At 39.1% G+C, this 26,345-nt stretch overlaps 1 protein-coding gene across 1 annotated transcript in view; it reads right to left on the bottom strand.

Annotated features, from left to right (window-relative positions):
• Positions 1–26,345, bottom strand: part of KIN (Kin17 DNA and RNA binding protein) — a gene marked incomplete in the record, with an annotated part of 58,355 nt that overhangs the window by 6,436 nt on the left and 25,574 nt on the right. Inside the window, 7 exon segments of the mRNA XM_014588409.2 lie at positions 1,326–1,426; positions 3,156–3,255; positions 5,550–5,618; positions 11,051–11,101; positions 14,577–14,706; positions 16,102–16,162; positions 17,004–17,044. Coding sequence (XP_014443895.1) covers positions 1,326–1,426; positions 3,156–3,255; positions 5,550–5,618; positions 11,051–11,101; positions 14,577–14,706; positions 16,102–16,162; positions 17,004–17,044 — 553 coding nt within the window.

Here is a 26,345-nt window from a genome sequence, read left to right as displayed (position 1 = left end):
AAAAAAAACCTCTCCAAAAAAAGAAAAAAAAAAGAGGGGAGACGTCGGGACCAGCAGTTAGTGTAATGGCTATGTTGCTGGACTCCCATGTAGTCGACCATGGTTCGAGTCCCAGACCCGGTGGCTTAAACTCACGCTGGGCATGTGTGCGTGCATGCCCAAGATCCCGAGAGGAGAATGGAGGAGAAGGGATTGCGGTGTGGCCATCCCCCCTGGGGGGTGATTGCTCGCTTTCTATCTCTCTGTCTCTCTCTGGCGAGTGCACGCACTCTAAAGCAAAAACCTCTCAAAAAAAAAAAGAGGGGAGAAGTTTAAAAAAAAAAAGAAAAAACAATTGACTTCTGCATATCTTTTCTTAATATCCATGAACATAATGCCCTCATTAATTTTACTATGTAAAATTGAGTTTAATATTAGATGTGAGGGGTAAAAAAGTCTGGATAAAAAATTGTACATAGTCTATAATTTTATATATCCTGGAAAAGGAACAGACTGAAATATTAATAAGAGTTATCACTGGACTGGGGCATTAGGGGTAATTTTTAGAATGATTTACATTAAATCATATTTTTTCAGGTTTTATATAACGAGTACATATTCTTTTTATAATCGGAAAATAAAATGCTTTATTAATGGCAGGCATAGTTTGGAGAAAATAAGCTTATGGATTTCCAAATACAAAAGAAGGTGAATAAAAGACTCAAACTTGGTACCAGCAGATGGCATAATGGTTACGTCACTGGGATCCCGCGCAGTGGACCGTGGTTCAAGCCCCAGACCCAGCAGTTTAAAACTCACTAGCACGTGTGCATGTGTGCCCAAAATGCCAAGAGGAGAATGGTAGAGAAGGGACTGCAGCATGGCTATAGCCCTCGGGGGTGAATTCTCTATTTCTGTCTCTCGGGTGAGCACACGTGCCCTACAGCAAAAATCTCTCAAAAAAACAAACAAACAAACAAACAAAAAACCTTCAAACTCTAAAATAAAACAAGACTTGGGGTAGCTGGTAACATGGTGGTTAAGGTGGCTGAATCCCACATTGCTAACTGCATGGGTCAAGGTCCAAATTCAGTGGCTTAAGAAACGGGTTGAGCACGAGTGTGAGTGCCCAAAATCCTGAGAGAAGGGAGAGATGGAGAAGGGCCGGCAGGTGACCATGCTCCCTGGAGGGTGCTTTCTCACTTTTTCTCTTTCTCCCTCGGGTGAGTGAATGTGCCTTCTGGCAAACTAAAATAAAATAAAACCAAGACCAATCCAACTAAAAAGAAGTATGGCACATTTTTAAAGCATTTTGAAATTTCTGTCTTTGTCCAAAGCAAACTTACAGTCTCAATGACTATAGTAGCTGAAAAGGTCTTCTCGTTGATGGACTCTAAGGTACCTTCATTTCCTCTGTAGCCTCCATTTAAAACTAGAATTCTTTTTCCTACAATAGAAAAGAATATAAAACTTAATACAAAGAATCTACATTTTCCCTCTACTAGGTTACAACAAAATGCATTACACAGAGCGAACATACAGAAAAATAAAAACTTGTCTCTTGGAAGATCTTTATCATCTAAGAATAGTGTAATATTCTGGGGGCCAGCAAATGGGTGTGGTGGTTCACATACTAGACTCCCACATGGCCTAGCACAGTGTGAGTCCCAGGCCCTGGCAGCTTGCTGTCTCACTTTCCCTTGCTCTCTCTCTGGTCAAAATTTTAAAATAATAACAACAAATTAAATAAATTGATAATTCTTAAAAAAATATTCTAATGTGGTTTATAAATACTTCGATTATTCTATAGAACTAATTTTTTTCCACTTGTTTGTTAAAGGGAGGTATTTTAATTTTAGATCACAAGGAGTATAGACTACTTGGAGAAAATCTATTTTATTTCTTTTTAAAATTCATAAAATGTTTGCCAGTCTTATAAAAATTTAAATTTATGCCTACAATATAACTGAGCCATTTAACTTAACTTACCTAAGAAAAAAAAAAGAAATCATATATCCACACAAAAATTTGTACATGAAACTTTGCAGTAGTTTCATTTACATCCATACATGACACATTACTCAGCAGAAAAAAGGAATGAATTACTGGGACAACTCCATAGCCTAGTGGTTAAAGGAACCAGATCCCACATGGATGACTATGGTTCGAATCCTGGCCCCAGCAGCTTGAAAAGCACACCAGGCACATGTGTGTTCATATGCACCCCAAATCTCAATAGGATTAAGAAAAAGAGGAGAAGGAATTGTGGTGTGATCACATGCCATTGTAGAGTGCTTCCTCCCTCTCCCTTTCTGCCCAGTTCATGTGCTTAAAGCAACTCTATCCCATGTGGCCAACTTGGGGTTTCGAGTCCTGGACTTAACAGCCTGCAAAATACACTGTGGGTGTGCATGTATACCCAAACTCCCAAAAGAAGGGACAGATGGAGGAGAAGGGACTGCCGTGTGACTGCTCTATAGGGGTACTTTCTCACTTTCTCTCTGACAGATGTAAGACATACTCTGGCACGTTTTTAAAAAAGAAAAATAATATGCATGGATTTCATTTTTTTTTTACACCAAAATAAACTAGTAATTTCATTTCATTTTTCTGTGAACTTTTAAAAGTAACCTCATATGTCTATTATTCTTAAAAAATAAATAAATAAATAAACACAACTCTAGGAAGGGAAAATTCATTCATGCCACAAAATAGCTTTATCTGCAGACTGGTAAACTTATGTTACATGAAGTCAAATAGGATTCAGTTATATTCTAAAAAAGAAGGACCAGCAGATAGCATGATGGTTACATTGCTGGGCTCTCACACAGTCAACCGCAGTTTGAGTCCTGGGCCTAGTGACTTAAAACTCATTCAAGGCATGCATGTCCAAAATCCTGAGAGGAGAATGGAGGAGAAGGGATTGCAGCACGGCCATTGGGGGGGATGGGATTTCTCACTTTCTATCTTTCTCTGTCTCCCTCTCTCTCTCCAGCAAGCACACATACTCTACAGTGAAAATCTCTTTAAAAAAAAAAAAAAAATTCTGAAAAGGAAACATCCCTACCCACCAAGAAAAGTAAAAAACAAACAAACAAACAAAAAAACTATGGTATTAAGAATGTAATCACTCATTTTGATGGCATATGTATTACATAGTCTGCAAACAGACTTACCTGGTGCTGGAATTACTGTCTCTAAATGAGTCTGGTCAAGTTTCAGCTTGTCTCCAGAATCGATCATCTTCACAACAGCTGTATATTTGTCAATTACTTCCTGTAATGTAAAATGACATGTTTATAATAGAAGAAATACAGGAACACTAGTTTAAAAGGACAAAAATAAATCAAATGACGTTCCAATAAAAAAATAGGAGTTACTTCTTTTATAAATTATACTATTTTCTAGATTCCATATATGATTGCTTTGGTTCTCAATAAAGAATTCAATTCCGGGTGAGCAGACAGGGTGGTGATTAGGATGCTGGATTCCACATCACCAGCTCCACAGGATGAGTCCTGGACCTGTTAACTTGAAAACACGCCAGTCATGTGTGCTTATGTCCAAAGCCCTGAGAGGAGAATGGAGGAGAAGGGATTTTGACATGGCCATTCCCCCAAGGGGGCAATTTCTCACTTTCCCTTTTTCTGTTTCTGGCAAGTGTACACGCCCTATGATAAAAAATCTTTTAAAAAATTAAATTAAAATTAAACAATAAAATTCAATTCAAAGGTTAGTTAGGTTTTCATCTGGAAAGAATAAGAGATTGGTGATATTAGAATAGGGGCCAGCAGGTGGTATGGTGGTTAAGGCGCTAGACTCCCACATAGCCAAGTTTAAGTCCTGACAGCTTGAAAATCATGCAGGGCACAAGTGCATGTGTGCCCAAAATCCTAGGAGGAGAGAGGGGAAGAAAAGGGATTGCAGGGTGGCCATCCCTTCTGGGGATGAGTTCTCATTTTCTGTCTCACCGTCTCTCTCTCTCTCTGGCAAGCACACATGCCCCATGGCAAAAACCTTAAAAAAAAGAAATGTGCTTCAAGGAACCTACTGAGATAAGTAATTTTGCCTGGCTTCAAGATTGGTAGAAGGGAATGCACAAGGCTAGGTGCTATATTTGCGAAAAGTGAAGGGGAGAAAAGGATGGTCATGCTGATACAAACTTTAAAATCCTACAGGAGACAAAAGATAGCCTTGGGGCTGGCAGGTGGCATGGTGGTTAAGGGTTCTAGATTCCTATATGGCTGACTACGATTCGAGTCCTGGACCTAGTAGCTTGGTTTCTCATTTTCCCTCTTTCTCTCTCTCTCTGTCCCTCTCTGCTCAAATTTTAAAAAAATAAGTAAATAAATAAATAAAGTTAAACTTTAAAAAATTGAAAAAAAAAAGATAGTCTCTTAGGTAGAGATACAAGGAAGTTCTTCTAAGAGCTGGACACATATTGATAATTATATTGCCAATATTAAAAGAAAATACAGGGGTCAGCAGGTGGAGTAGTGGTAAAGGTGCTGGACTCTCAAGAGGCCATCCGTAGTTCAACTCTTAGACCTAGTGGCTTGCTTTCTCACTTTCCTTCTCTTTCTCTCCCTCCCTTTCTCTGTCTCTCTGATGAGCACACATGCCCTACAGCAAACTTAAAGAAAATAATAATAATAACAATAATATTTTTTTTAAAAGAGAGAGAATACAGGGGCCGGCAAGCGGCATGGTGGTTAAAGGTGCTGGACTCCCACATGGCCGACCACGGTTCAAGTCTCAGACCTAGTGGCTTGCTTTCTCACTTCCTCTCTCTCTCTCTGTCTCTCTCTGGTCAAACTGAAAAATAATAATGATAATAACAATAAATAAAGTTAAATAAAATAATTCTTTAAAAAAAGAGAGAGAGAGAGAGAGAATACAGTTTACTGATTAGCAATGCATGCACATCAAGGTTTTTTTGAGAAATCACTCCCTGGAGGGGATGGCCACCCTGCAATCCCTTCTCCTCCATCCTCCTCTTAGGATTTTGGGCATGCATGCACATGTGCCTAGTGCGAGTTTTAAGCCAACGGGTCTTGGGCTCCAACCATGGTCAGCTATGTGGAGTCCAGCAACATAACCATAACCATTATGTCATCTGCTGGTCTCCACTCAGTTTTTTAAGAAAGAATCAACACATTTTTTAAATTTAACTTTATTATTATTATTATTATTATTATCATTACTATTATTTTAATTTTACCAGAGAATAACAGAGAGAAAGCAAGAAAGCAAGCTGCCAGGTCCGAGACTCGAATCGCAGTCAGTCATGTGGGAATCCAGTGTGTTTAGCTGCCGACCCCCACACTGAGATTTTTAAGGAATGCCCATGGAATTTCATACACAGTACTTCCCCAAGAAAGAAAAAAGACCAAGATTAAGTATAAACAATGACTGGAAAAGAAATATTTCTCCAACAATTTTAAATTCAGTGTCAAGAACCTTAGACACGATGTTTCTGCTACTGGGACTTGATTTTCAGGAAAGATCAAATAGGTTTCCTTGGTCACCCACCTGTTTTCACACTTACATCCACAACATCATGGCCTTACCTTAACAATACCTTTTTTCTTATGATACTTCTCTCCAAGTTTTTTAGTTATAATTTTCACAATGATTTCCTGGAAAATAACAACGACAAAAAAAGGTGAAAGGACATAAATGATCTTTTCTATTTTACTTTTTTCTTTGAAACCACATTGAATGGGTGCCCCACGTCAGCCCCCACAGCCCCCAGCCTTGCCTCAGCCCCTCAGCAGCAGCTGAGGAAGACACTTAAGAAACCTTGAGAAGGTGAAGTGACTAATTCAAGGTCATGCAGTGTCCGGATGGAATCCAGACCGCTGCATTTCTTTACTGACCTGCCCTGTCTTGTGGATACTTGAGTGAATTCCATACCACCCATTTTATAGATGAAGTCACTGAGATACGGAACAACTGACTGAACAGTCACTGCCCCACCCTGGAGCCTAACGCATGACCTTCCGCTTGAGGGACCACAGGGACTAAGACCACTGAAGATTTTCTGCTGAGACTTCACCCTCCAGATCCCAATCTTGAGTGAAGAGGCAAAAGTTCAAGCCTTCCGAGAAGCTTCCTGCAACTGAGCTGTGAACAATTCTTTTTGTTGGGCACTCGCGTGCCACACGGTTTTCATTTTTTGCTTTCATAAAAAAATACATAAACTTTTTTATTGCTTTTTTTCTCTCTCTCTCTCTTCCTTTGTATTCTTTTCCTTTTTCTTTTACCTTTATCACTTTGCTGCTCAGCCTCCACACATTGAACATCTAGACAGGTCTAAGTGATCAGTAGTTGAACATCTCAATACTGTCAGGATCAGAATACCCTTCAATTCCCACTGCCACACAAAGGGAGAAAAACAGAACTGCAGAGAGATCGCAGATCACTTCCCCTGCACACCTCTGAACACTCAGAGTGAACTTCAAGAAGTTAGGAAGAAACATATAACCCGTCAGATGACAGAAATCACTGCAGAGGTAACAGAAATATGAGAAACCAAGAAAATATCTCTCCCCTGAGGGAAAAAAAAACAACTCCTCATGCACAGACAGTACTCTGGGAATGTCAGATAAAAAATTTAGGATATTCATAGTGAAAAAGCTAACAGAGATGCAAGAGAAGAGAGACAATAAACTCTAGAAGACGCAGTAGACAACAAGAGAAGAGAGACAATAAACTCTAGAAGACACAGTAGACAAGAGCCAATGAGTTCCAGGAGGTGAGGAAATTCTTACACTGTTTGAAAGAGGAAATACATACCATAAAAAATAATCAAACGTCAAGAAGGAGCTGTAATAAATAGTCAGACAAATTAAGGAGCTATGGGGAGCCAGCAGGTAGCATGGTGGTTAGGATACTGGATTCCCACATGGCCAGCCACAGTTCGAGTCTTAGACCTGGTGGCTTGCTTTCTCACTTTCCCTTTCTCTCTTTCTCTGTCTCTGTCTGGTCAAGTTTTTAAAAAATAATAATAGCAAATAAAATAAATAATTATTTAAAAATAAATAATTTTTAAAACTTCCCTTGAAAGTATTAAAAGCAGATAAGATCATATAGAAGATCAAATCTCAGATGTAGAAGACAGGATCTCTGCCCTAGAAAAATTCACCACGAAGACTGAGAGAATAGGCCCCCCCCAAAAAATGAGAAAAATATGCGAGAAATAGTAGATACCATTAAACATCCAAAATCTGGATAATCTGCATCCCAGAAGGTGAAGAGACTAATAAGGGTATTGATAATCTATTCTATGAAGTCCTGGAAGAAAACTTTCCAAATCTAAAGAGGGATTCAAAGATCCAGACCCAAGAAATACAAAGGACCCCAAGTACAATCAATCCAAGAAGATCTTCTCTAAGACACATTATAGCCCCATTGACCAAAGCCACAGACAAAGACAAGGTATTAAAATTGGCAAGAGAGAAACGTTAAGTAAGTTTCAAAGGATAGCCCATCAGGCTCACAGCGGACCTCTCATTGGAAATAATGTGAGCAAGGAAAGACTGGGAAAATATATTTGAAGTGTTAAGTGAAAAATAATTTCCTTCTTTCTTTTTTTTTTTTTTTTTTTTTCTGGAGAGGTTTTTGCTTCAGGGCATGTGCGCTCATCAGAAAGAGAGACAGAAAGCAAGAAATCACCACCCAGAAGGGATGGCCACACCTCAATTCCTTCTTCTCCAGTCTCCTCTTAGGATCCTGAGCATGCACGCACACGTGCTCAGCGTGAGTTTAAGCCATGGGGCCAGGACTTGAACTGTGGTCGACTACATGGGAGTCCAGCAACATAGCCATTACACCATTGCTGGTCCCGTGAAAAACAATTTCAACCAAGAATACTGTACCCAGCAAGATTATCCTTCTTATGGGGAGAAACGACAAAAACATTCTCAGATAAACAAAACCTGAAAGAATTCACCAACACCAGACCAGCTCTCTAAGAAGTACTGAACTGAGTACTACACCAGAAAACTAAATACAGACACACAGAAATAAGAGTTCAAAAACAACCAAGAAAAGAGCATATACAAAATGGCTGAACTGCCACAGTGAAGGTTTCTTGAAATCTAGAACTTTTATCTAGTTCAACTACTAATTTATGTCTTTCATAAATAGCATGTTTCTTCTTTCTTTCAAGGAAGTGAAAAGTGCCAAGGATATAAGACTGTTGGTGTTCACTGCTGATAAAAACTCCAATTGCAAAAGTCTCATTGGGGATTATAAAAACTGAAGCTATGGGATCAGCAGATGGTGTAATGGTTATGTCGCTGGACTCCCACATGGTAAACCGTGGTTTGAGTTTTGGACTTGGAGACTTGAAACTCACACTGGGCGCATGCACGTGCATGCCCAAAATCCAAAGAGGGGAATGGAGGAGAAAGGATTCCAGCATGGCTGTCTCTCTGTCTCTCCAGCAAGCATATGTGCTCTACAGCAAAAATCTCTTTTAAATAAAAAAACAGAACTGAACCTTTGAGTTTCTGCAAGACGGTTTTCACAACATTCTTTCCTCATTTGGTTGCTCTGAATTTTTGATACAAATAGTTTTCTTCCAGATTAGCTCTAACTAGAAGAATTGTTCTTCTGAACATCTAATTCTCAAATGGGAGAGAAATCTGGGCTTATTTTATATTAATGAATTCTGAGTTTGCTTGTTTGTTGTTGTTTTTCTGATTTGGATTAGCTGTCTGAAAGCTGATAACGAGCGGAAGAAGCGGACGCAGGAGGTCAGAGCTCTGGACACCGGCTCTGCTCCTGACTCACTGCTTACAAGGAACAAGTTGGTCAGTAAGCAGCACTGCAGCTATGGCTGTTAAAGATACTGGAAAACCACCCAGAGGTGGCCATTCGCCAAATTAGAATTACTTTAACCAGCCTTAATGTAAAGTCCCTGGAGAAAGGGAGGTGCAAAGGAAAAGAATCTCAAGGTGAAAGGACCAGTTTGGATGCCTACCGAGGCTTTCAGAGTCACTACAAGAAAACACCTTGTGGTGAAGGTTCCAAGACTTGGGATCGTTTCCAGATGAGAATCCACGAGTGACTCATTGATTTGCACAGTCCTTCTGAGATTGTTAAACAGATTACTTCCATCAGTGCCAGCCAGGAGTTGAGGTTGAAGTCACCATTGCAGATGCCTAAGTCAACTATTTTAGTAAATTGATTATCATCTGTTAAAAAAAATAGCTGATAATGAAAATTAAATTGCCTGACTTATTGCTATATTCACTGCAGTGATTCTGTATTTGCTACTTCCAGTGAATAGGGAGGAGGTCAGCTGCTTTAAGATGAAGCTGAGTATCTCCTTCCCAGCCACAGGCTGCCAGAAACTGATTGAAGTGGACAATGAACGCAAACTTTGTACTTTTTTTAAGAAGCGTATGGCCACAGAAGTTGCTACTGAAGGGACCAGCAGTTAGAGTAATGGCTATGTCGCTGGACTCCCACGTAGTCGACCGCGGTTCGAGTCCCGGACCCGGTAGCTTAAACTCACGCCACTGGGCGCGTGTGCGTGCATGCCCAAGATCCCAAGAGGAGAATGGAGGAGAAGGGATTGCGGCAAGGCCATCCCCCCTGGGGGGTGATTTCTCGCTTTCTATCTCTCTGTCTGTCTGGCGAGCGCAACCTATAGAAAAACCCCCCCAAAAAAAAAAAAAAAAAGAAGCTGCTGCTGAAGCTTTGGGTAAAGAATGGAAGGTTATTGTATTCCAAATCAGGGGTGGAAACGACAAACAAGGTTTCCCCATGAAGCGGGGCATCTTGACCCTCGGCCGTGTCCGCCTGTTACTGAGTAAGGGACATTCCCCATGAAGCGGGGCATCTTGACCCTCGGCCGTGTCCGCCTGTTACTGAGTAAGGGACATTCCTGTTACAGACCAGGGAGAACTGGAGAAAGAAAGCGCAAATCTGTTCAGAGTTGCATTGTGGATGCCAACCTGAGTGTTCTCAACTTGGTTATTGTTAAAAAGGAGAGAATGATATTCCAGGACTGACTGATACTACTGTGCCTCGTCTCCTGGGGCCTAAGAGAGCTAGCAGAATCTGAAAACTTTTCAATCTCTCTAAAGAAGACAATGTCCACCAATATGTTAAGAAAACCCTTAAATAAAAAAGGTAAGAAACCCAGGACGAAAGCACCTAAGATTCAGCATATTGTGATCTACGTGTCCTGCCACATAAATGCCGGCGTATTGTTCTCAAGAAATAACATACTAAGAAAAATAAGGAAGAGGCAGCAGAATATGCTAAACTTTTGGCCAAGAGAATGAAGGAGGCTAAAGAAAAACACCAAGAACAGATTGCGAAGACACAGGCTGTCCTCTTTGAGAGCTGCTACTTCTAAGTCTGAATCCAGTCAGAAACAAGATTTTTATGAGAAAGAAAGAAATAAGATCAGATCTACAAAAATAAATAAATGAATAAATAAAATTAAATAAATATTTCTTTTAAAAAGACAAAAAGATAAAAAGAAAAAGAAAAAAAGAAAGACACAAACGTGGCATGTGTATGCATGCCCAAAATCCCAAAAAGAGGGAGAAATGGAGAAGGGATATAGATAAGAAAAATAGGAGAAAAAAAGATGGCGAATACTTAAAAATTATCTTCAGTTTTTTAAAATAATAAACAATAATAAATAAGTAATGAAATACTAAGCTTTCTTGAGTGTCTAAAATTAAAGCCTGCTCTTTTTCTGTAGAGTACCAAAGTAAGTATTCTACATTCAATAAGCTGTAAATTGAAAACCAGCACTGCAGCATTTATAATTCCACTTTTAATTCCATTTCTGAAAAGATAACCTTTGTCTTACAGCAAAAATAATTCCTAGCTCAAATTCTTGCTAACTATAAACAAATTCAGCACAAACTTAGGAAATGTCATGGTCTATACATGTGAAGTAACAAGCCAACACAGTTGTAATCAACAATTAAAGATGCAACAACAACAAAAAAGCGATAATATAGCTAACTCTATAATTTGAGAAATTAGTTATTTATACCAAATGCTATTTATTCACTTGAAGCTCAAACTGAATACTTACAGGCTGTAGCCAGTAGTCTGTTCGGGCAGTTCTTTTCTTTTCCTCTTCAATCTATAGAATACATAAGATATTCACAAAATTCTTTCTTTAAACTCTTCAATGTATTTCAAAATATCATTTTATTTAGCAAAATAATACCATAAAACACAGTTTGTAGAAGACCAATGACACAGTCTAGTATATAAGCTCTGATCAATAAAAATACACATTATTTGTAATTAGATTTTTTATCTTAAAAAACTTTCGATTGGGCCAGCAGCTGGTGGGTTGGGTATGGCACTGGATTCTCACAAGGCCAACCGGGGTTTGAGACATGGACCCGGCGGCTTGCTTTCTCACTTTGCCTCCGTCTCTCTCTAGTAAGCACACATGCCCTGCAGCAAACTTCAGAACAGTAACAATAATATGGGACCAGCAGATGGCTTAATGGTGACATTGCTGGATTCCCTCACAGTCTTCCGCAGTTTGAGTCCCAGATCAAGCGGCTTAAAATTCTGGCCTCATATGCATGCTTGCCCAAGATCCTGAGAGGGAAATGGACGAGAAGGGATTGCAGCAGGCAGCTGTTGGTGTGATAGTTAAGAGTACTGGACTCCCACATGGATGACTGTGGTTTGTGTCCCAGATCTGGTGGCTTGCTTTCTCACTGTCTTTCTCTCTCTGTCCCTCTCTGGTCAAATTAAAATAAATAAATGAAGTTAAATAATTCTAAAAAAAAAGAAGGGATTGGGGTGTAGCCATGTCACCTGGGGGGGGGGGGGATTTCTTACTTTCTCTTTGGTGAGTGCACCTACCCTACAGCAAAAATCTCTCAAAAAAAAAAAAAAAACCAATAATAATAAATTTAATTTTTTAAATATCCTAATTAAAAAACCTTGGATTTTAAAAAATATATGGGGAACCAGCAGTTAGCGTAATGGCTATGTCGCTGGACTCCCATGTAGTCGACCGCGGTTCGCGTCTCGGACCCGGTGGCTTAGAACTCACGCCGGGCGCGTGTGCGTGCATGCCCAAGATCCTGAGAGGAGAATGGAGGAGAAGGGACTGTGGCGTGACCAGCCCACCTGGGGGGGGACTTCTTGCTTTCCATCTCTATGTCTCTCTGTCTGGCGAGCGCACACACCCTATAGCGAAAACCTCTCCAAAAAAAAAAATATATGATAAAGCAATTTAACTGACACACAAAAAACTTGCCAAACAGCCCCAATGTAGTTAATACTGCCAGACCATCAGCCAGCACTAAGCTAACCTCTCCCCACTTCCTCTAGGTTGACTGCAAAAGTCAGCACCGTCATCATGTGACCTAAACATGGCACAGACCAACTCAACACAGCATGGTCACACATACAGTCTGATGGCAAAAAGGAGGTTCCCTGATAAAGCTTGTGAATTAAAAGGAAGAAAAATGCCACCAAGAAACATATAGAGAAAAGAGTGATTAAAAGAAAAAAGTGCTAGAGCCAGCCCCATAACCTCAGGGCTAAGGAAGCCAGATATCCCATGGCCACCTATGGCTCAAATTCCAGCCCCAACAGCTTGAAAAACTCTCCTGAAGCTTGTACATGCGCTCGTGATAGAGGAGTGAAGGAAAAGGGACTGGCCTGATTACACTCCACTGGGGAGTGCTTTCACCTCTCCCTCTCTCTGATGTACACACATACCTTGTTAATTTTTAGAAAAAAGTGCTGTTTGACCATTATAGCTTCATATCAAGCCTTTTCTTTCTCAACTTCTTAAAATTACCCTAAGTATCAACTTTCTATAAGACCAAACAATGTATAGCTAATTCTTTGGTTCTAAACCTCATTTTTCTTTTTTTTTTTTTTTTTTTGAGAGGTTTTTGCTATAGAGTGTTTGCGCAAGCCAGAAAGAGAGAGAGAGACAGAGAAACAGAAAGCAAGAAATCACCCCCCCATGGGGGATGGCCATGCCACAATCCCTTCTCCATTCTCCTCTTGGGATCTTGGGCACGCACACACATGTACCTGGCGTAAGTTTAAGCCACTGGGTCTGGGACTTGAACCGCGGTCGACTACATGGGAGTCCAGAGCCATAGCCATTACGCCAACTGCTGGTCCCTCTAAACCACATTTAAATCCTTCAACTTCCCATTATGAACGATGAATATTCTAAATTTAGGGGACCAGCAGGTGGCGTGGTGGTTAAGGTGCTGGACTCCCACAGAGCTGACCACAGTTCAAGTCCTGGACCTGGTGGCTTGCTTTCTCATTCTCTCTCGCTCTCTCTCATTCTGTCTTTATGTGTCTCTCTCTGGTCAAATTAAAATAAATGAATGAATAAATAAAATTAAATAAAATAATTTTTAAAAAACATTCTAAATTTAGTATGCATTATATCCAACAAAGTAGCTCTAGCTTTCAATGTCACTTCTAATTAAATTAAATTCCCAAAACCCCTGCATTGGCCTGTAAGGCCTCCATGGCATTGCCCCATTTCTCTACCTTGTCAAATGTTACCACCACACGCTCACTTTGCTCCAGCCACATGAGCTGAGACCTTTCCTGCCTCAGAACCTTTCACAAGTTATGCTCCCACTTCACCTTCACATCACCTCAAAGCTCAGCATGTTGTAATTATTCATTTGTTCACTTGCTTACAGACTGGCTCCCCTATTAGAAGCTCCATGATAAAAAAAAGAAAAGAGCAATTTTTTTTCCCTACTACAGGACAATGCCCAACAAATAACAGCAACTCAGTATTTGCTGATAATAGAGTGACAACATTTCATAATATGTTCATCTTGTGTGGGACTCTAAGCTTTTTAGATTGCCTTGCATGGCGAGGACAAGCAACACAGAAGATTGAAAAATTATCTCCTTTCCCCTCACAATGAAAAAAAAAAGGGAGATCAGAGGAAGTGATTTTAAAAGGAAAAAAAGGGAGCTCTGATATCCATTTATTTCTTATCATCTCCTGCCCTTCCTATTTTTCTTTTCCATTTACTTTATACATTCATTGGTAAGGTAAGACTGTGTTAAAAGGAAGAAATAAATATATAGAAGCAGTTCAAGAATTCTGCAGAATTCCACTAGTCTCAGGCCAATTTAGAGCCAAAATATGGCCCTAAATGTAGATGATCATATATTATCAATGATTCATCACATCAACTTAGCCATGAGATTAAATCCAATTTAAAATATGTCAAAGCTTTCTCCTGCTAGAGAAGAGGCAGTGAGCAGAAGTCAGGGGCAACAAGAAGATTTCATGGTGGAGCAGGATATGCACAAGGAGCCTGATTGTAATTGCTGCTAAAGGTCCTCGTACCAACAAGAAGATTTCATGGTGGAGCAGGATATACACAAGGAGCCTGATTGTAATTGCTGCTAAACTCTACTGAACATAACTGCACAGCTTCGAAGCCAGCACATGACGCAAAAAAATGAACAAAGCTATTTGGTTTCTAACTTTCTAATAATCTACTAACTGCTGAAAATATTTTCCTTAGATTTGCATGACATCATTGCTCTAATAGCTAAAGCATCCATAAGTAATTAATAAGCTGTACCTCCATGATTTCATCAAGTGCAGATTTCTTTTTCTTCTTTTCTTTGGTCTGAGAGGAGCTCTGGGAAGGTTCCTTTCGTTTCACTGATGCTGCACTCCCTATCATCTTCAGTGCACTTGGCCCCAAAGAACTGATGAACAGAGGAACTATGTTGTGAACAAGAACTGTACGTACACGGATGTGCTTCAACATGCAAAATCAGTAATTCAGAATAAATGCATGACATGATTAGTTTACACAGCGAAGGACTTGTCTGTATCTTGTAGAACTATTCGCACTATGAATATTTCCCCATCCTGTTTTTCAAATAATTATTTTATTTAGCTTTATTTATTTTTTTTTTTTTAATTCAACCTAATTTGACCAGAGAGGGACAGAGTGAGAGAGGGAGAGAGATGGAGACAGAGAGAGAAAGTGAGAAAGCAAGCCACCAGGTCCAGGATTCGAACCATAGTCAGCCAGGTGGGAGTCCAGCGCTCTTAACCACCATGCCACCTGCCAGCCCCTCCCCTGTTCTATCTTTAACTCTCTAAGCCTTCTCCATTCTCATTAGTGAGTGCTGCTCTTAATAAAATTGATATAATAGACTGATGATAGCAAAGGCTTTAGTACTGGGCAGATCAGGGTTTGAGACTACTTTATTTTTCAGAGAGAGAGATTTTTGCTATAGGGTGCGTGGCACTCACCAGAGAGACAGAGAAAAAGTGAGAAACCATTCCCAAAGAGAGATAGCCATGCCACAATCCTTTCTCCTCCATTTTCCTCTCAGAATCTTGGGCATGCACATATATAAGCCAGGCATGAGTTCAAGCCGCTGGGTCCAGGACTCAAACCACCATTGGCCATGTGGGAGTCCAGTACCTTAACCACTATGCAACCTGCTGGTCCTGGGGGCTACTTCTGTTAGGAATCCCTATGGGCCAGCCTGTGGTCTGGTGGTTAAGGCAGCTTGAACCATGTGGTTCAAGACCTGGATTGGCGGCTTGAGGATCACACCAGGCATATGTGTGTGCCCAAAATCCCAACCAGAGGGACGGAGAAAGAAGGGACGGCAGGGTGTCCATTCCCCTTGGTAGGTGCTTTCTCACTTTCCTTCTCTCTCTTTCTCTCCTGAGTGAATGCATGTACCCTCTGGCAAAACTTAAAAACAAAAAACAGAAAACACAACTAACAAACAAATAAAAATGTAGAAAGAAAGGCCCAGCAGGTGGCATGGCACTTAAGGGCACTGGACTCCGACATAGCCAATCACAGTTCAAGTCCTCAACCTATTGGCTTGCTTTCTCAGTTCCTCTCTCTCTCACTCTCTCTCTCTCTCTCTCTCTCTCTGCTTTTTGTTCCATGTCCCTCTCTGGGCAAATTAAAATAAACATATGAATAAAAAAAGTTAAAAAAATAATTCTAAGAAGATGCAGAAAGACGAAAACTGCAACCAGAAACAAATGATTCACAATAGTTTCAAATGTAGTAAACCAACACCTCACAAAAACCCCTATGGTTGAAGATATCTATTAATGGAGCGCACCTTGATTTGGATGACGTTGATCCTGCTGCACTACATGCTCCTTTATTCAAATTAAATGTAACTAGGAGAAAAAAATTGTTATTCCATAACAATATTAGAAGAAAAATATTGTTATCCCATATCTGCATTTCAGGAAAATTACAATAAAACTTAGATAAATTGTCACAATGTATTCACATAGGAATGCATGGACAGTTTTAATAAATGAGAGCTGAAATGCTCCAATCTGGAGATCATATGTTCTTGTAAAATGTCTTACACTGATGCTTAGCACATCATGTAGCTACAACAGCCAATGCTGGCTGCTTCGACACTCCATCTCCCTTTTCCCTTGTTTGTTCTCCACTTCTCTCTATCTGTCAATACCTGTCTGTGGCTAGAGACACAACCCTATCTTCTGCTCCAGGGTCAATTCTGGTCCTCAGTCAATCAACATAATCCCAGTGACTGCTGTAAAGGTGGACATGTGATCAAGTGCTAGTCAATGACAGTGAAAAGGAAGTCTGTTGGCAGGAAGACTGTTTTCTAGGAAAAGTTTCCTTGCTCCTGCTTTCTGCCATCCTCTGTAAAATGCTGTAAGATGCTTTCTGCCATTCTCTGTAAAATGCTGGGTCTGGACCCGATGGCTACAGAGCTAGTAGCTACTTTGTATTAAAACGGCATGCAGGATCATGGACCTCTGGTTTCTCATTGTGGCAAGGTACTTCCTTATAGTTTAAGCTAATTTTAGTCAATTCTGTTACTTGTACCTGAAGGCAACACCTCCAATTCATTGGTATTATTTTTTCATTTTATAGATAGAAAAATGCAACCAGACAGATAAAACATCTTGCTCCTAAGCATGTTGCTAGTTTTTAGCAAAGGCAAAACAAAGTATACATGATTTAAAAAATTGAAACTACCTTTCTCTTCATCATTTTCTCTGCTTAATTCAGTAAAAACACTCGTCTCCTAAAAGAGAGAGAGAGAGAGAGAGAGATTGAAGGTATTGGTTTACATTGCATTTGCTATCAATATTCAGTAGGCCTAAGCTATAACTTGCTACCTATATTGCAGGGTAGCTCAAAGATATGGGTTCATGGAAAATGCATATTATGAAAAACTATGCATAGATTTCAATGTTTTTGCACCAAAATAAATATTTTTATTTCATTTTCCCACAAACTTTCTGAAGTCCCCTCATACAAACATAAAGTAGTTATAATCCTGAGACATTACATACACTGCAAATGTTTTCCAATTAAAAATTATTCTAGGATCCAGCAGGTGGCATGGTGGTTAAGGGCACTGACCTCCCACATGCTCAACTGCAGCTCAAGTCCCAGACCTGGAGGCTTGCTTTCTCATTTTTTCTCTCTCTCACACTCTGTTTCTCTCTGGTCAAATTAAAATGAATAAATGAATAAATAAACAAATAAATTAAATAATAAATAACTCTTTTAAAAAAGAAAGAAAATTATTCTAAAGGATAAAAATAAATAGCTTTTCAGGACCAGAAGATGGCAAAATGGTTATGCCACTGGACTCCAATGTAGTCGACTGTGGTTCAAGTCCCAGGCCCAGAAGCTTAAAACTCACACTGTGCCAAGATCCCAAGAGGAGAATGGAGGAAAAGGGATTGTGTCATGGCCATCCCCCCGGCGGGTGATTTCTTGGTTTCTGCCTCTCTTTCACTGTATCTCTGGTGAGTGCACATGCCCTATAGCAAATATCTCTTTTAAAAAAAAAGTACTGCTGGGGCCAGTAGTTAGCGTATTGGCTATGTCACTGGACTCCCATGTAGTCGACCGCGGTTCGAGTCCCGGACCCGGTGGCTTAAACTCACGCTGAGCATGTGTGCGTGCGTGCCCCAGATCCCAAGAGGAGAATGGAGGAGAAGGGATTGCAGCGTGGCCATTTCCCCTGGGGGGTGATTTCTCGCTTTCTGTCTCTCTGTCTCTCTGTCTGTCTGGCGAGCGCACGTGCCCTGTAGCAAAAACCTCTCAAAAAAAAAAAAAGTACTGCTTCTATACCACTTCAGAAGTATACCTACACTTTAATTTCTATAATTTAAGTAGGAGGCAACAGTAAAAACTTCAGGCAATAAACTTTAGGGCTGTCTCCTAGAGAATTACTAAAAAAAAAAAAAAAAAAAGCTTTCTATATAGAGGAATAATTCAGTATATATCGAGGTATAATTCAGTACAATGATGAAGAGCCTTAGACTAAACTCAAAGAAAGTTGCATATCCAGAATTTACCAAAACCAGACCACTTTTTCAAGAAGTATTGAAGAGAGAGAACCAGCAGTTAGAGTAATGGCTATGTCGCTGGATTCTCACGTAGTCGACCGTGTTTCACGTCCCAGTGGCTTAAAACACACGCCGGGTGCGTGTACGTGCATGCCCAAGATCCCGAGAGGAGAATGGAGGAGAAGGGATTGCAACGTGACCATCCCCTCTGGGGGATGATTTCTCACTTTCTGTCTCTATGTCTCTCTCTGTCTGTCTGGCAAGCGCACACGCCCTATAGCGAAAACCTCTCAAAAAAAAAAATAACAATAAGCAAAGAGATACAGGATCTAAATAATACCATTAATCAAATGGACTTGACAGACATCTACTATGAAGTACACATTTTCCCACCCCTACACAGAACTTTCCAAAGACTGACCATATGGTAGGGCACAAACCAAACCTTTAGATATTCAAAAGCATAGAAATTATATCCAGCATCTTCTCTGACCACGATGGAATTAAACTTAATATTAACTTCAGGAATAAAAACCTTGAAAATACACAAACACTTGGAAACTAAACAACCTACTCCTGAATGACTTCAAAACTACAGAAGAAATTAAGATTGAGATCAAAAGATTCATTGAAACCAATAACAATGAATATATGAGTTTCCATAATAGATGGGACACAGCAAAAGGAGTCATAAGAAGGCAGTTTATAGTATGAATTAACTTCAGGAATAAAAACCTTGAAAATACACAAACACTTGGAAACTAAACAACCTACTCCTGAATGACTTCAAAACTACAGAAGAAATTAAGATTGAGATCAAAAGATTCATTGAAACCAATAACAATGAATATATGAGTTTCCATAATAGATGGGACACAGCAAAAGGAGTCATAAGAAGGCAGTTTATAGTATGAAAAGAAAAAGATGGGAAGGTGGCAAATGGACAACCTAACATCATGCCTCAGGGAACTGGAAAAACAACAACAACAAAAATCCAAAAAAATGCCAGGAGAAAAAAAATAATAAAGATTTGAGCAGAAATAAATGAAATAGAAAATAAATGAATGATACAGGAAATAAATGGAACCAAAAGCTGGTTCTTTGAAAAGATGAATAAAATTGACCATTAGCTAGCCTAATTAAGAAGAGAGAAAGGAACCAGGTAAATCAAATTCACAATGAAACAGGCAATTTTACAGCAGACGTAATAGAAACACAAAACTTCACTAGAGAATCCTATGAGTGACTATACTCCAACAGACAAGAAAACTTAGATGAAATGGACAAATTCCTGGACACATGTAATCTACCAAGATTGAACCCAGAAGATACAGAAAGCCTAAATAGCCCCTAACAAGCAATGAGATTGAATCAGTAATAAAAAAATCTCCCAACAAAGAAAAGCCCAGGTCCCAATGGCTTCATTTCTGAATTCTACAAAACTTTTAAAGACTTAACCCTCATTCTACTCAAATTATTTCTAAAGATCTAAAAGGAAGGAGCCTTCCCGAATTCATTTTATGAAGTTTTCATTACTCTCATCCCCAAAATAGATAAAGACATGACAAAAAAGGAAAACTACAGACCAAGTGAATATAGATGCAAAAATTCTCAACAAGATACAAGCAAATCATATCCAACAACATATAAAAAAGATGACATACATTACAACCAGGTAGCTTTATTCCAGTGATGCACAGGTGGTTCAACATACACAAAACCATAAACATAATACACCATATTAACAGAAAAAAAGATAAAAATCATATGATCATGTCAGTTGATGCAGAGAAAACAAAATACATTCCTTCATGTTTAAGACTCAGCAAAATCGGCATAGAAGGGACATTGCTCAACACAGTAAAAACCATCTATGAAAAACCCATAGTTAACATCATACTGAATGGGGAAAAGCTGAAAGCTTTTCCACTAAAAATTGATACAAGGCAAGGCTGCCCACTTTCTCCACTCCTTTTCAACATAGTGCTGTAAGTCCTAGCTAATGCAATCAGAAATTGCATTAAAATAAAAGGCATTCAAATAGGGAAGGAAGAGGTGAAATTATCTCTATTTGCAGATGACATGATGGTATACATAGACGACTCAAAGGTATCCACAAAAAAACTCCTGATAATAATAAATAGATACAGTAAAGTGGCACGATACAAAATCAACTTCAAAAAATCTATATAGCATTTCTATATACAAACAACAAGCAGACTGAAGTAAAACTGAAGAAAGTAATCCCATTTACAGTAACCACAAAAAGCATAAAATACCTAGGAATAAATCTAACCAAGGAAGTCAAAGATCTCTACAAGGGAACTATAAAAATCTAAAAAAAAAGAAATAGAAGATGACACAAAAAAGTGGAAGGATACCCCATGTTCCTGTCTTAGAAGACTTAATCTAATCAAACTGACAAATTCTACCCAAATTAATCTACATATTTAATGCAATTTCAATCAAATTACCAGAGATGATCTTCACAGATCTAGAAAAGATCATCGCAGGATGTGTCTGGAATCAAAAAAGACCCCAAATTGCCAGAGCAATCCTGTGCAAGACAAGTGGAGTAGGTGGCATCTCATGTCCTGCCCCATAATATAATACAAAGCTGTGATAATCAAAACAGCATGGTATTGGCACAAAAACAGGCAATGGAACAGACTAGAGATCCCAGAAATAAATCCCAAAACATATAGCCAACTGATTTTTGACAAAGGGCAGCAGTCAATCTAGTGGGAAAAAGAAAACCCCTTTAGCAAATGGTGGTGGAAAAACTGGGTAACCTATCTCTTACCAGTAACAAAATCAACTCAACGTGGATCAAAGATCTAAACCTAAGACCTCAAACTATAAAACTCCTGGTGGAAAACACTCAGGAAACTGGGAGACATCAGAGTAGGCAAAGACTTCTTAAATAAAACTCCCAAAGCAGAGGCAATAATCCCAGTGGGATTACATCAGATTAAGAAATGTCTACACAGCAAAAGACACAGTAATTAGTGTGAATCAACAATCCCTCGGAGTGGGAAAAATTTTTGTAAACTATAACTCAGATAAGGGATTGATAACCAGAATATACAAGGAATTCAAGCGGCTTACCCCCCCCCCAAAGAAAAGATCAACCAAACTAAAAGATGGGAAAATGAGCTGAATAAACCACTCTCCAAAAAGACATATAAACAGCCAAAAAGCATATGAAAAAATGCTCAACATTCCTGTCATAAGAGAGATGTAAATCAAAACCACAATGAGATACCACCTAACCCTAGTCAGAATGGGTAAATTAAAAAACAAACAAAAAAAATAGATGGAGTTAGCAGATCATGTAACGGTTACATGCTAAGAGTCTCGGACCCAGCGGTTTAAGAAACTTATACCGGGACATGTGTATGCACCCAAAATACCCACAGGAGAATAAAGGAGAAGGGATTGCGGCAGGGCCAATCCCCATTGGGGGGGTTATTTCTCACTTTCTCTCTCTGTTTCTCCAGTGAGTGCATGCACCCTACAGCAAAAATCTCTCTAAAAAAAAAAAAAAAATTTAAGTGCTGGCGAGGCTGTGGTGGAAAAAGAACTCTCCTACACTGTTGGTGGGAGTGTAAATTAGTACAGCCACTGCAGAAATCAATTGGGGGTTCCTCAAAGATCTACAAATAGAACTACCGTATGTGCTGGCAACGCCACTCCTGCTATCTACCCAAAGGATAGGAGAACTCTGAGTTGGAAAGGTGCTAGCACAGTTATGTTTATTGCAGCATTATTCACAATTGTTAGGACATGGAACCAACCCAAATGTCCAGGAACAGATGAATGGATTGGAAAAGTGTGGCCCATATACACTATGGAATAGTACTCAGCCCTAAAATAAAACAAGACTCTGGCATTTGATAGAAAGTGGATGAATATCAAAGACTTACTACTGAGTGAAGCAAGCCAGGCTATGAAATAGAGACATTGTAGGTCTCCACTTAATATATACCTACTGTCTGCAGTCTATGGTGGAAATTGAAACATTAGAAGATACAGAAGCATGGAAAATGTTATGGATACTGGAGACAGTGTGAGAAGAATGTAGGAGATAGGGGAGGGTGAGAGGAAAGAAATTAGGAGAAAAATAGAGGCAAGATGTTTAAGGGACACAGAAATGGAAGATTGTCTGTTGATTATAACGTATATGATATCTTCAACTGGACTGGTAGGAAGTGTATTCACAGAAAGTGTATTCATATTGGATAAATTCACCTGATGTACAGTGATTAAACGTATAAATTAAAATAATAAAAATGTTTTAAATTCACTACAGTTGCAAAATACAAAATTTTTAAAAATCTGCATATTCATCTCTGTAACCTATTAGTCTTATAATCTGTCAGTTTCATCATCTCCCTTAAGCCTCACTAATTACCTCTTTAAAACAGGGATAATGTAGGTACTTTGAGTTGATGTAAGAGTTAAGTAGGATAACACATAGGAAACACTTAGGATAGGCCTGACATAGTAAGCACTCCATAAATATTAACTGTTGCATCCACTACTAAAAGAAGCAGCACTGAGCCAGACCTAAGGCCTAGTAGTTAAGGGAGCTGTATCCCACAGGTCTGAATCTTTCCCTGATGAGTACAAACTCCCTATTGCACAAATTAACAACAAAAACAAAGACGCATGCAATAATGATCAAGTAGCTGTCTTCATAAGAGCCAAAAACACAAAACGAGCCAAATGTTCCTCAACAGAAGAATGAATATTATAAATTGTGTTATATTCATAAAATTGGGTACTATACATTAATTTCTTTAAAATGAAACACCAAGAGGAAAAAACATTAGGGTCAGTCAATGGCACCATGGTTAAAGTGGCGGGATCCCACATGGCCAACTGTGCAGTTTGAGTCTTGGACCCAGTAGCTTGAAAAATACTCTGGGTGTATGTGTGTGCATGCCCCAAATCCTGAAATGAGAGAAAAATGCAGCAGAGGGGATTGTGGCATGACTATGTCCCATGGAGGGGGAGGGTGCTTTTTCACTGTCTCTCACTCTCTCTCTGGTGAGCACATATATCCTATAACAATTTTTTTTAAAAAAAAAAAGAAGGAAAAAAATCTGAATGAAGTACACAAGTATTATGTTTAAGTTAAAGAAGCCAGAAACATAAGGCAGCACATTGTACCATTTCCTTTACACAAAACTCAAGAACAGACTATATTAGTCAATAATCAATAATGGTACATGAAAACAGTGCTTACTTCTGGGGTGCTAACTGGAAATGAACATGAGGGAACCCTCTGGGGTACTGGAAATGTTCCGTATCTTTTATCTGGGTGCTGGTCACACAGGCTGTCTATCTACCTCTCTACATGCACATGCAGGTGGCCCTCTGTATCTACACCCTGTCTCTTTATTTGTGGATTCAACCAACCATGAACAGAAAATGTTTCATTATGGCTGACATATGCTAAGAAGCTAGACCTATGGTCGTTGTCGTTTCATTTGTACTGAACATGTACAGACTTTTCTTTCTTGTCATTATTCCCTAAACAGTATAGTACAGCCTTATGTAACACTTACATTGTATGAGACATAGCAAGTAATCTAAAGATGATTTAAAGTAGATGGAAGAACGTGCATAAGTTATGTGCAAATATTATGTTGTTGGAAAAGTCCTCATATATTTTTCTATGTTTTTTTAATGCAAAAACAAGTCATGACTTTTCTGATGACCCAATGCTCTATCACTTTATGTAAGGGACCTGAACATCTACAGATTTTGGTATCTGTAGAGATCCTGGAACTAATCCCATGTGGATACTGATAGGCGACAGTATATGTAAAAGTTCACTAATCTCAAACCAAACCAGACCTTCGGAGGCTGCCCTTTCAGACAAGTTTTCACTAATCATTTTTTATTTGGAGGCTTAAAAGATGTAATGGTGACTGTATTTGCTACATCAGAAGCTTATTTGAATAAAATATTGTTGAAGATACAAAAAAAAAGTTTGCTAATCTGTACATGTCAGATGAATGCACATGATACACTTTATTACATGCATGTTAGAGCTCAATTAAAAGTTTTAAAAATATTGGGGCCAAAATGAAAAAGAAAAAGAAAAAAAATATGTGTACCAGGGGCAGTAGATGGCATAGTGGTTATGTCCCTGGACTCCCACATGGCTGACCATGGTTAGAGTCCTGGACCCAGTGGCTTGAAATTCACAATGGGTGTGTGTGCATGCGTGCCCAAGATCCTGGGAGGAGAATGGAGGAGAAGGGGGCGATTTCTCACTTTCCCTCTCATTGTCTCTGTCTCTCTCCTACCAGTCACACATGCCCTAATGCAAAAACACCTACAAAAAAAGTTTTAAAAACATTAAATGACTAATAGTTTCACACCTAGAAGAGTTCTGACACAGAGGAGGCACAGATATGTATCTGTTGAAATAAAAGCCTTGATCTGGTTATTCTAACACCTGAAACCTGTGCTACACCCTCTCTCCCCCATTGACCTGGCTTTTACCTACTAATTATTTTTTTCTTTTTTTTTCTTTATTTTTTTGTGTTAAGATCCTCCTACCTCAGTTTTCCAGCTGAGATTACAGGCACACACCACCACCCCCAACCTTTAGGTTGGACCAGGAATTAAACTCAGACGTTCCATGTGGTCTCAGCCCACAGACCATAGTGTCTTAGTGCAGCTGGGTCTGACCTTTTATTCTTTAAGACCCCTCAGCTCAGGGGTTAGATCTACCTGCACACAGTCTTTAACCTCCCCAGACTGGGTAAATGCTGGCCCTCTATGTGTACACACACTGTTTGCCTCCACTACTGCATTAATTACAATCATTTGATATTATCTGTTGATATGTCTTCCCATTAGGTACTATATGTATTTCAGAGATAAGAAACCAAGGTTTAGAAAGATTATATAAATATATAAGATCATGACGTTAGTAAGTTAAGAATTAAACTGAGGTATGTCTCAACTCCAAAGTCTGGCTTTCGCACTACACCAGGTTCTTTTTCCTCTTAAGGGATAACACATACAGAAATTTAATTCAGTGCTTCAAAAACAAGTTATTTTGCTTAACTGGACCTCTTATACTGCCTCTCTGTAAGATATAAGTGCCCACCTGTTCTTTCCCTTCCAGACCTCTTCTCACTTGCTCTTGAATAAATTTAGCAGTTTTTTCTTCATCATCAAGGTCTTGCTTCTTCTTTTTCTCTAGTTCTAGTTGCCGACGTATAGTTTCTGGGTCCCTGTCTATGTACTGAATATACCAGCCTTTTGGTGTCTCGTCCACTTTGCACAAGCCTTAAAAGAACAAGATACCATAAACCATAAACTTGTATACACATAAAATGGAAATACACATGACCTTTTGAACTGTGCAGGTCCACTTATACTAGAATTTACATTGGAAAGTACAGTATAGTATTAAAACAGTATTAAAAATGTATTTTTTTCTTCCTTGCGATTTTTTTTTTTTTAGTTTTGCTATAGGACCCATTCTCTCAGCATGTTTTTTCAAGCCATCTGGTCCAGGTCTCAAACCTCACAGGTAGCCATGTGGGATCTAGCCACCTTAACCTTCATGCCAACTGCTGGCCCTCTTATGATCTCAGTAACATTTTCTTTCCTCTAGGTTACTTTATTGTAAGATTACCATATACAGTAAATATAGCATACAAAATATGTGTTGACTGTTTATGTTATCCATAAGGCTTCTGGTCAACATGAGGCTATTAGTAGTTAAGCTTCTAGGGAGTTGAAAGTTGTAAGTGGATTTCCAACTATGTAGGTGGAGGTACTGGGAGTTAACACATCTAACCCTGTTGTTCCAAAGTTAACTGTGTAAGTGTGTTCCATCTCTACATATTTACTCACTCATTTGAATACACTCAAACACAATCAAATACACAAGTTCATATAGCGCACAAATTTTTCATTAACATTTAATGAAATTTAAATTCGAAGTGGAATACTAATCTCTTAAAGCAAAAAAAAAAAAAAA

Source organism: Tupaia chinensis, unplaced genomic scaffold (genome assembly GCF_000334495.1).
Source record: "Tupaia chinensis unplaced genomic scaffold, TupChi_1.0 Scaffold000275_1, whole genome shotgun sequence".
Lineage (NCBI taxonomy): Eukaryota > Metazoa > Chordata > Mammalia > Scandentia > Tupaiidae > Tupaia > Tupaia belangeri.
Note: the sequence above shows the minus strand (reverse complement) of the source record. Positions and strands in the feature narration are given on the sequence as shown.